Below are 12726 nucleotides of genomic sequence, written 5' to 3'. Positions count from 1 at the left end.
AACTGTACGATGTGATAGCCTATACCCACTATAATTTGATATTTTTAGTATATGGTGTTCTGTCCCGAGTTACGTAGGATGCTATATGCGGTTAGGATTTTTGTAAGATTCAGGTGACAAAGATATTTTAGTGACACGGACATTTTTGACTCATGTACGCGTTAAACTTTATCTGGAAACCACGTTTATATTAAAACAAAACTGAGTGAGTTCTGAGTACATAAAACGCCTACCGGGTTTAGTTCTGTTTGGTTTAGCTTGTGAGATTTTACGCCTTTCTCCAGTCGTAATGTCTTGTAAAAATGCATTTAATTCTGTAGGCCATTAACGTACATTGTAAAGAGGCGACGTCGCCCATGTAACCGCTCCCTCATGCTGGTCATGTTGGTAGTTGGCATTTTCCCTTCTCATTGCCGTTGAATGAACTCTTTTGGATTGTTTCAGCATCACATTCATTCTTCATCGTTTGCTCTGCCCACTTTTTTGGAATTTTTCGGCAAAAAAGTGACATGCCCCCCCCCCCCCCCCCTACATGAACTTGTCCACGCTGTCTGCCTTGCAGCGACCACTTGTCATTCTTACGCATTAGACCATGTGAAATTTGTCCGACGAATTTGTTTCGTAAAGGGGAAAATATATTTATAGTCGATGCTTAGACTTCTGTGGGATGAAGAAAAGTTGCTCAAACTACTGCGACATTTCAGCAAACAGTTATTTTATTCTGTGACTAAAATGTGTGAAACGGTTTTTCAGTGTGTTAAAAATGATACAGGTTGTGATATGCAATATGCTAAATTAGCATTAGTTACATGTGGTAAATCTCACTGTAAAGTTAATTGAAAGCTGTTTTTCTAACTTTATATCACTGAAGAGAGGGATGTTGCCTAGGTACTGCAAAGTTCATTTTGGTATGTACTTAAGTAGCGTTTCCAGAAATGTACCTCAGAATTTGCGGCTTGTATCTTAAACAAATGTCTTCCACTGACGGGGAGTGTGGAAATATTACGAAATATTACTGCATTGCACTATAAGTTTGACTTGTGTTAGAAGGCATACGGACCGAGATTAATATTGTTAATAGTGGGGAATTCTAACGATTCAAGGTTATATGAATACCCGCACGACAGGATATAGACTATTTTCAAACGATGTTTAATGCGCATTTACTCAACCAGTAGCCTGTATATTTCGTGTTGCCTGCCCTGACAAGTGCTGACTGTAGCCTTTAAACCCGAACGTCGCCATAGTCCAACAATAAATTTGTAATGATGAAAACGGGTGTTTCTGTTCTCTTGTTGTATTCCTGTACATTTTCTTATTATTTCTTTACGTTTTCTAAAGACCATCTAATATCACCTCTCGCCTCAAAACCGGCTGTTGTAGTCTATTTCAGCATTCAAGGTGAAAAAACATTGAAGGGCCTCCACAAACTAAAACTAATGATTTTAAATGTTCGAATAGATTTTTTGAAAGGTATCCGATTTCCTACCCGTTTGATTTTTGAAAACTGAGCTGTTTTGAGGACTTGGCTAATGCACTCACTTGTTGCCGCACGTCAGTTTTGCGCCAGAACTCCATTTGCCTCTCTAATCAGACACATTATGCTGAAATGTTCCTTTCATATTAATGCGCAAACAAGTAAATGTGCTTTTGGTTAGGGGATATTCTTTACGGTCATCCCGTAAGGTATGTTTCGTAAATTGTTAACAAATGATCACATATATGGCCCTCAAATCTCACCATGTCGCACAAATATGAATTTTATTTAGTTGAAATACGTATTATCGAGGAGTATTGTCACTTGTGAATAGAATGTTATACATTATAGGCCCGTGAATGTGTTGCATTATATGCCGTTTAATGTGAATTGGGATGATGGTATTAAGTTTTCCTGTAGATGGGTACGACCCGTTGATTTACCCGTCGAACTGAAATGAGTGGACTGGACAGCCTTTTCGGCTGACCTTCGCTCTCTGCAGTTAATAATTCATTCAGAAAGTAGTCTCAAACTTGTTGAATATTGGAGTCTATTCCAAACTGACTATTATTGGCGGTTTTAATGCCGAAGTAAGTTTCGTTAATCTATGTTTTATTAAGTATAAACGAACAACCTCGTAATATTTTCGCGACACTAAATTGAGGAGCGATAAAGAGCCCCACAATGTATTATTATCAGATCTGAATATGTTCTGAGATGAAACATGACTTTTGTGTTACGAAAAAGCGTGACTTGGGCCTATTTGATTTTATCTTTGAAAACGACGAGAAGTGTATTTAATTTAATTTAATTTATTTAGGTATCGTGGTTCATTAATGTAGATCTGTCTGTTAATGATAATCGATAGCCTGTTCGTCATTTATTATTTTAAAAAAGAAGCTGCATTAGTTAGTAATTACTATAATTTGCAAGTGACCTAAATAACTTGAATGCCGGATGTTAATGGCTGGTTCGCTTTTTTCATGAGACCTTCGACCAGTCAGTTTACAATGTAAATCCACAATGTAAACTACAATGTGATAGTAATCAATAATACTGTACACTTAAATTTGTACTATAAAATATTTTAATTTTCGTTCATTTTATCAACATTCAGCTATACATGTCAACGTTTGTTAATTAAATGACAAGAGTCAATAAAAGAAATACAAAAATTAAAAAGAAAAAAACTAATTATTTTTACATTCTGTATTTTCCAAGCATTTGCGATGCCGAGTTCTTTAAATAAAAATCTGACATATTTAATTTTTGCTTTTGCTTATTGTTAGACTGATTATGATGGAACATAACAGAGCTATAAAAGTATCCTCCATTAGCTGGCTAAAGGGATTTACAGCACAAACATACACCCACACCCACATCTCTCTCTCTCTCTCTCTCTCTCTCTCTCTCTCTCTCTCTCTCTCCCTCAGACACCAGTTCTTTGATCAGTATACACAGTGTTTGCAGTACAGAGTGGGGTAGTACTAAGTATAGAACAAATCACTTAAAGCTCCCTGTGTTACAGAGTCCAACTCTTAGCTGTATGTTAGTGGCCTTTGTGTGTGGAGGTTGTAGTCCACCCTGTGGAAAATGCAGTGATTTCCTGCGTGATTAATAGCAGAGAAGAAACTTGTTTTTGCTCCTTTAAAATGATGTATTATTGTCTATCCTCCACAGCTGGGCATAGGCTGCCTTTGAGTAGGCTTGTATGCTGTAATTTATGGCTTTTCTACCTGATGGGGTCAATATGCACTGCTGTTTAATCACAGGAGTGTTGTGTCATGGACACGAAGTCTGCGCGTCTTCCTGCTGGCCAACACTGCTGTCTCACACAGCACCTTTTTGTCAGCTACACTAGTGCAAGACGACAGTGTTTTACACTCACTTTATTGTGACATTATCACGTTCAACTCTGAGAATTACTGTTCAGTTGCATGGATTAGAAATGTATCGAGTATTGGTGTGCTAGCTGACGAAAGCCAGTGCACATGTTAATGAACATCAAAGGCGGTCACAGGAGCATATTCCTCTGATATTTTTAGGGGATGCAGTCCATTTATGACACCTTTGGTAATTTATAGTAGGATGTAACTGTGTATAATGTAGAGGGTGATGTGTGAGAGTGAAATACATCGCCTTTCTCTCACAAACACTCCAGTAATTTCATTATATTGGCCACAATACTCTTATGTTTACTTCTTTTATGTGAACCAGAATTATTTTACCACACCAAACACTACATCCAAATAAAACATTCAACACCAAACACTACATCCAAATAAAACATTCAACACCAAACACTACATCCAAATAAAACATTCAACACCAAACACTACATCCAAATAAAACATTCAACACTGAACACTAGATCCAAATAAAATATTCAACACCAAACACTACATCCAAATAAAACATTCAACACCAAACACTACATCCAAATAAAACATTCAACACTGAACACTAGATCCAAATAAAATATTCAACACCAAACACTACATCCAAATAAAACATTCAACACCAAACACTACATCCAAATAAAACATTCAACACTGAACACTAGATCCAAATAAAATATTCAACACCAAACACTACATCCAAATAAGACATTCAACACCAAACACTACATCCAAATAAAACATTCAACACTGAACACTAGATCCAAATAAAACATTCAACACTGAACACTAGATCCAAATAAAACATTCAACACCAAACACTACATCCAAATAAAACATTCAACACTGAACACTACATCCAAATAAAACATTCAACACCAAACACTACATCCAAATAAAACATTCAACACTAAATTTCATCTCTATAATTAGCAATGCAGATATCATATATTAATCTTTACAGATCAAATACACACACACACACACACACACACACACACACACACACACACACACACACACACACACACACACACACACACACACACACATCTGCTGTAAATTGCATACTCTCGAGATTGTATTCTGGTTAATTCAATCACAACTGAAATATTGACACCATATGTGCCCTGATCATTGGTCAGGGGCAGCTATGATTAGGTTAATACTGATAATATAGTTGTCTTCTGTCACTGTATCGGTCTTTTGCATTAAAGGCCACCAATGAGAAATCACAATTGAACTCATGTATATTGGCATTTGAATCATCTACATGCATTAAGTTAAGGATATTATCTGTAATCATATCAGCAAGGGCTTGTGTTGGAATCAATGATTGGAAGGTCTGTTTCTCTTTGTCTCCCAAGAAAAGAGCTCTTTAGACCATGAATTAGATCCCAGTGTCATATATAAAACAATGATATCCTACCACACAGTACTTGGCAGACAGGGCACTCTACAGAATGCATTTTGTTGTTGTTGTTGTTTTTGTTTATTTACAAACATCTGCTTCTCGCCATCAGGTTTGGTTTATTTTAACACTGATCACCTGCCTGTATCATGTCATGCTTTTTGGAAATATAATCCATACAGTTAGAGGACGGACTCTTATTCCTCCCACCGCACTTTGCTTGGGAATGATCTCCTCGGAGGAGAACTCTGGCCGTGCCGCGTCCTGAGAGACGAAGAGGGGGTAACGGAGCTCCCACACCCCCAACACATTGCCACGTCCTCGGTCCCCGCAGCGGGTGGGGTGGGGTGGGGTGGGGCGTGTAGCCTCGGCTGCGATGCCTGGGAAGTGGAGAAACAATCTCCACGGCCTGCGCTTCATCTGCATCTCCGCCACTAAACATTTCCATTTAAAGTGATTTAATGGCAAAGGGTTTACATCACCATGGCGGCGTGTCCATCATGCACTGACATGCTCGCTGCCCAACCCTGCTCCTCCCCCACCCAGTCCATGCGCCGCTCTGCTGAATTATAGGGCATTTATTTGAAAAGCTAATAATTTAACTTTTTCCTCTCGCCCAGCACAGAGGCCTGCTGCAGTATTTTAAGGGTGTCGTGTTTATATCCTGAAGATGTGTGTTTCAGGCAGGAGTTCGTTTCGCTACAGGGACTGGTGGGGTGTGTGTGTGTGTGTGTGTCGTGCATTGTGTGTGCGCATTGCGTGTCTGCAGAATATTGGTGTGTGCCAGCTGATGGGTGTGTTTGCTTTGAACATTCATGCATGGCATTAGTACTACAGTGCTGCATGCTTAGAATGCGCCACTGACCAATGAAAATGCTGAATTATTGATCAAAATCTAAAAAATGATCAGTATAGTCAAATATACAGAAGTGGGATGAAAGATGAGAGTTATACAAAGTTTAGAAATATCCATGGAGAAAAAAACGGAGAACTATAGCAATTCTTCACAACGCAGTGGACAGTGACTGTAGGTACGTGTGTGTGTGTGTGTGTGTGTGTGTGTGTGTGTGTGTGTTTGTGCACGTGTGAGATTTGCACTGTAAGAGTTGGCTGAGTGCCCAGTCTGCGTTATACCTGCATCTCAATGAATCCAGCGAGGTGATTTACTGGAACGGTATCTCTACCGCTTTCGCTTTGTTCTGCTCACTCTCCACCATCTTCCCTTTAGCCAGCCAGTCAAAGAGACATTGATCTCTGAACCAAGCAAGGTGACCTCACAGCAACAACACTTTCCAAGTCTCTCCTTTTCTTTCTCCTTCTCTCTGCCTCTCCGCTCTTTGGTCTCCCTGCGAGCCAGGGTAGGGTGTTGACCCGCGCGGGTGATCTCACGCCCTGTGGCACAGAGCAGAACGGTGAGGGGAATGTGTAAGCTGTGGCAGCTTGGAGCTTCTCTCATCTCCATAATGCTCTCTTACCCTGCACTCTGGCACCTGCTGACCAGAAACATATTAGATTGACCTGTTTGTATGTGGTTGTTAGCCAGCAATGCCACTATTTTTGCATCTATAATTTAGAATTCTATAAGGATCCTACAAATGCTAAACACACATGAGAAATCAATCTGTAAAAATCTTTAAGATATATTCAATGTCTTTATTTTTGACTGTATTTTTTTTTTTTTAATCAGCTGGTTTAGTGTGACAAGCAAACCACGGAGACAAACTGATTTATGTTTATTCAAAATTTCCTTCTGATGGTCTGGTTTACTTTCAAAACAGCTCTGTGTGTGTTTTTCAGCCAGAGGTGAAATATTAGTGTTAACATTTTACTTTTGTTCTTCTTCACAAGGAGGACATTTCTTGTTAAACCTAAACCATGCCAAAGCACCCCACAAGATCAGAGTGACCTGGTGAATCCATGTTATGAATGACATGACACTTCTCCCATACAGATCTTAGAACATTAGCCTTGGTCTGAGTCTTGAAAACTGATGTCAGGTCAGTGTAAAGGGGCATGTTTTTCCAACACAGTGAGTGCGAGCATGATTGCAAATGTTACTAACACAGGCCTGGAACTGTGGAGTGTGATCTGTGCAACATTCTTCCTTCCCTCGGCCGCGTGATAGACACAGGCCTCTGTGAATCTAAACTAGTGCTGCTTCCCTACGGATGCAGAAAATGCAAACATTAAATGGCTTAAACCCCTGAGAGTTTTAAAAACACATGTTCCTGTTCCTGCAATGCCATTGGGTTGAGCTGCATGGTTCCTATATGTTGTTTCGAAATTCAAGGTTCAAAAGTTTGCAGTTGTGCATGTGTGTGTGTGTGTGTGTGTGTGTGAATTAAAAAAAAAGTTAAGTGTTTTTAATTACTAATTTTATTTCATATACCACAATCAGTGTCTAAGTGGAACATTTAAATATTCCATTTTATATTGTAGGATGCAAATAGTTTTGCATCCTTATTTATGTTTTATTCTTTCTTCTTCTCTTTCTACAATGACAGGTCTTCGAGAAAATTTCTCCACCTGTGATATGATGACCCTTGCTTTTGGCCCCTGCAGTCTGAGGTAGGAGCAGAACATTTTCTATAGTATCTCCTGTATTCACACGTTACACTCAGAAAGGCTGTCAAATGTTCTAGAAACATTATACAAGCGACTTACCATTTTCATTCTATCATCTTGCTGGTAATGTTCTTATTCAGAATCCCTTAAATTAAAAAATTAATGAATAAATCAGAGAATTCTGAGTACATAGTCAAAAACTCCCAAAATGAATAAATCAGTTTTTTTTCCCACACCTAGACATCGATTCCTGAACTGTACAAACATTGCATGATTTCATACCGCTGACATTCTTTCCTGCTCTAATTTGTCACGTGAGCCAAGTGTGAACGCACACATGTATGCATGCGGAGGATTTGACCCGCGCTAGTCGGGCTCTTGGCTGCAGCCTGGAGTCTTCCTGCTCACTAGCGTCCCTGCTACGCCTCCGAAAGAGCGTCGTGCTGTCCCAGCAGCGGAATTCCCAGCGCATGCTTTGCACTTCTATGGACACAAACTCCCAGCGTGACCACTGGCAGCTGGCCGGCATTTGGATATGATGGGGAGGGGAAGGTGTGTTTGACGCTGACCTGGGGGTCATTCCTCCGGTGGGTGCGGATGGTACGGCAGGGAGGGGAGGTGGTCTCACTCCCGCCCTCATGGAACCTGAAACAGGACCTGACCTTGGCCTCGCTCTCGGGATCGAAGGCCTGCCTTTATATAAACACTGGGTGGTCAATGCTCGGGATCAGAGGCAATGTGTGTAGATGTGCGTAGCACTTTAACGCGTGCGCGCTGCAGTCCGGCACTAACACACACCAACAGGACACGGTCTAGGATGTCTGAAATCCATTTGCAGTTTGTTATAGTATGCAGTTTGGTAGAACTACTAGAAATATACATATATGGATTGTGAAAGACATAGGCATGTGTGTGTGTGTATGTGTGACAGTGCTGTGCTCATGTTCTCTGGGTGTGACTAGAGGCTGAATACGATAGGACATTACTGGGCACTCTGAGCTCAAACTCCTGCATACAACAGCACTTTTACCTACGGTAACTCCGGGACAGCGCTGAGCTCATCCACAGAGGGCACACTGGGAGGGCCAGTGAAGGAGCTGTGTGTGTGTGTTAGTGGGCATGTCTGAAGTCTGTGAGGGGGAGAATGTGGAGAGCAGGGAACGCGCGTGGTTTGGTTAGTGCGGTAGTGCGGCATGACTTTATCTGTCATTTAGTATATCATCAAAAAACATTCCTGAATCCTTTGGAATGAGTCGGATTTCTGTGTGAATGGCTTTAAATTGCGACTTGATCTTCATCGTCATCTTAATGATAAACAAACATATTTAATAAACACCATACACAACTTAATTGAACAAATGATCAAAAAGAATGTGAACTTTCAGATTTAGGTGGTTTATTGGCAGTAGCATCAACCAAATCAGCTTTGTGGCGCAGCTGCAGAATGCTTCCCCTGTTCCACACTGCTTCACTTCAGGCACTTTCAGTTTGGAGATGTTTTGCTCCAACACCTGTTTCAGCGGGTCTGAGGTCAGGACTCTGGCTTGCCCATTCTAAAATACAGAATTTGTAAGTTCCATGTTTTAGAATGGTCGGATTCTAAAAATAAGGTGTGCGCCATTTGGCGTCGGGAAGTGCGACGTTTTTGCGAGCCGTCGTGTTCCTGCCCGCCTCCGATCCGGCGGCCAGGAGGGCGTCTCTACCTGCGGTCCCGCGGCATGCACACTTCACCTTTAGCTCTGAGGAGCTTCTCCTCCACCGCTAGTTTTCTCGGGCTCTCTCATAAAGAGAGCGCACACAGTCACGCTTGCGCTCGCTTTCCCGCGGAGTCGCACCCACTGTGCATGTGTGTGTTTGTATGTGCGAGAGGTGTGAGGCGTAACCAAAGACAGGAGGGAGCAGGGCTATGTTTAGCGGCTAGCTCCTGAAGACACCATGCTCTCCCCATGACGGTATAAATATACCTCGGTACCTCGGTACCTCAGTACCATATGTAATGGCCTTATCCCCCCTCAGCCTGTGACCCAGATCAGCCTGGCATGCTGACACATGCACGCGCACGCACACACACATACACACACACACACAAACATACACAGATGCCCACGCATGCACGCACCCCCACATGCTCACACACGAACATACACTTGCACAAACACACAAACATGCACAGATACCCACACACACATGCACATGACCACACACACACACACACACACACACACACACACACACACACACACACACACACACACACACACACACACACACACACACAGTAACCACTTGCTTGTAAAAAGCACACTCACATGACAGGAAAGCCACAGACAGTACTGGGAGTTTCCCAGTTAACATCAACTTTTGACCATTTACAAATTGCTCTTAAACAACCCACAGGTTTTTGTATAAATACCTCTGAAATTCTCATCAAGTTGTTGGTCACTCTCATTACCATTAACACACTTGTGTCTCTTTTTTCTCTAAAGTTTATCTAAAATGATTAAATTTAAATATTATTTCACTTTAGGTTAAACTAAGTATATATTTTGCTTTTGTTAATATCTCATTAAACAAATTCATGCATAAAATATGTATAATCCTGCCTGCCCACCCTCCTGCAGAGCCACACCCATCCACAGAGCCCCACCCATCCAGAGCCCCACCCATTCACAATGCCCCACCCATTCACCCACAGAGCCCCTTATAGAGGAGTCAACATAACTGAACCAATATTCACAGAGCAGTCAAATGCACGCTAGATGACCATAAAAGATGCAAAGCTTGCAGAAAACCCGCAGGAATTCTTATAAACAGGACTGTAAACGAACTAAATCTGCCCCAGAAAAACAAAACAAAAACAAAACCTCCTGTTTGTCTCTGTGACAGTAAGACCCATATTTACTGTAAGCCATTTCCACCTAGTGATGTGTCCCCAGTCTAGCATGGCCTCGTCCTGGGCTTCCAGACACGTCTGGGGCGACTGTATTCTACAGATCCATGTTAGTGCCCGTGCCCCTGTGCGCGTCCTGGATTCTCACACAGCCTCGGGGGCAGGCGCACGGAGGAGGGGCACACCCCCACAACCACTTCACCCGTGTCTCGCCCCACCAGCCACGAATGCGTCTGAGACGGGGACAGCCTCTCTCCAGCATCCCTCCATCCCTCCCTTTCTCTCTCTCTCTCTCTGTCTCTCCCTGTCTCTCTCTGTCTCTCTCTTCCTGACACCGTTATTCTCTCACTTTTATTCTCCCGCATGCAAGACCCAAAGCTGGAAATGTAATGGCACATATTTCCCAGGCAGGGCTAGAGGAACAGGGTGCCTCTTCCCCCCTTGTTAGCTTGATAAATAACTTCTCTGGCCAGAAAGTGCTGAATTTTAGGTTTCTATGTCTATTTTCTGCTGGCTGACATTAATTTTGCGTGCTCTGCAGGAACTAACTAACAGAAATAAATAAATAAGGGGATAAGAGGACTCAGGCGTGTGCTGCAGGTCCATTATGTGCTGCTCCTGCACACACGCACACACGGCCTGTTTGTTGACAGACGGGCAGCCCATTCTTTTACATGTTTGGTTTGGGAGAGCTCGGCATGCCTTTCTGTTCTGGGTTGTGATAAGGTTCATTTTGTAAGAGACAGGAGCATCTGATGCATTTGCACACACGTGAACACGCATGCAGGCATAACCGTGCACAAACAAAAACAAAAGAGAAAAAAAATGCATGGAAGCACAAGACAGACACAGTCCCAGCAACCTATAAGCACACATGCACCTTGTACGCACTTTTACATGCACATCCATACACACGCACACACACACACGCACGCACGCACGCACACACGCACACACACATGCACACACACGGACACACACACACACGCACGCACACATGCACACGCACACGCACGCACACACACACACACGCACGCACATACACGCACACACATACGTGCACATGTGCACACACACACACGAACGCACGCACACACACACACGTGCACACGCACACACACGCACGCACGCACGCATGCACACATGCACGCATGCACGCATGCACACACGCACGCACGCACACACGCACGCACACGCACGCACACGCACGTACACACGCACGTACACATGCACGCATGCACACACACATGCACGCACGCACACGCACGCACGCACACACACGCACGCACACACACGCATGCACACACACACACATGCATGCACATACACGCACATGCGCACACGCACGCACACACACACACACATGCATGCACATACACACACACGCACATATGCACACACACACACACATACACACATGCACACACACACGCACACACACACATGCACGCGCACGCACGCACGCACACACACACACGCATACACACAAATGCACAAACACATGCATGCACATCGCACGCACGCACGCACACACACACACATGCACGCACGCACAAACACGCACACGCACGCACACGCACGCACACACATGCATGCACAAACGCACGCACACACACACACACGCGCACACACACCCACACACAGGTTCACATAATCATTGTATGTGCATCATATATAAACACAAATATACACACAAGATTTGCATAATTTGAATTCAAAATTGAAAAAAAAAACTGAATTAACACTTTAATAGGAAAGTGGAGTCTTGTTTTGGTGCTGGGTCTTGTCCAGCCGTCACAGCTGGGAGCAGCTGGGAGCGACTGGACTATTGTGTCATTGTAATTGATAAACTAAAAAACAAATGAGATGATCCCTGTTTCCATGCGCTTCCACAGAAGAGCGGAGTGAAATATAAACAACACAGACTCAGCAGAGCAGGCAGCTGTCATAACCAGGTGTTGAAAAATAACTGGAAAGCAAGCAGAAAGACATAAATATTACTGATTGAGTAAATATTATATCGTATATATTTTCTAAAACTTAGATAATATGAATAGAATAAAGCCACTTCAAAATAAATGATTAAATGCTTCCTCTACAAAACGTCACAAGTACACACATTTTCTTTACTTCCAAAATGATAACATTATTGTCCGTATTACGAACGCTCACTTCAGACCTACAGTGATCTTTTGCACGTTACCTAAAGTATATCGTTTTCCTGCAGTGGAATGTAGAGGGTCATGTAGCGTGAAGTGCCGGGGCCTAAACACACAGCGCTGCCGGGTTGCGAGGACCGGTGTGCACCGTGGACTCCACTATCGGTGTTGACCAAGCGAGCACACGCGGGGGACGTCAGGATAAGCCTTCAGTCTGGGTCTCACGCACAGCTACCTTGCCCCTCTCCCCGCCACCCCGACATTTCAGTCATGCCACAAACAAGGGGCCACTTGCTCAATAAGTAGGAAATATAGAACATTCTCTT

At 42.9% G+C, this 12726-nt stretch overlaps 1 protein-coding gene across 5 annotated transcripts in view; it reads left to right on the top strand.

The window, feature by feature from the left end:
* The window catches only part of mafb (MAF bZIP transcription factor b), a 63712-nt gene that overhangs the window by 1699 nt on the left and 49287 nt on the right, over nucleotides 1-12726 (top strand). For 2 of the 5 annotated variants that reach the window (XR_014123124.1, XR_014123125.1), the window contains exons 2-3: nucleotides 6738-6783; nucleotides 7291-7354. The exons of 1 other annotated variant lie outside the window; for it this stretch is intronic. Coding sequence is in view for 2 of the 4 variants with exons in the window: in XM_027001038.3 (XP_026856839.2) it covers nucleotides 7291-7318 (28 nt within the window). In the remaining 2 variants the exon portion in view is untranslated. The remainder of the gene's footprint in view (nucleotides 1-6737; nucleotides 6784-7290; nucleotides 7355-12726) is intronic. 2 more of the 5 variants (XM_027001038.3, XM_081712105.1) reach the window with 1 other exon arrangement.

This window comes from Electrophorus electricus, chromosome 4 (genome assembly GCF_041902795.1).
Source record: "Electrophorus electricus isolate QZ-2024a chromosome 4, ASM4190279v1, whole genome shotgun sequence".
Taxonomy (NCBI): domain Eukaryota; kingdom Metazoa; phylum Chordata; class Actinopteri; order Gymnotiformes; family Gymnotidae; genus Electrophorus; species Electrophorus electricus.
Note: the sequence above shows the minus strand (reverse complement) of the source record. Positions and strands in the feature narration are given on the sequence as shown.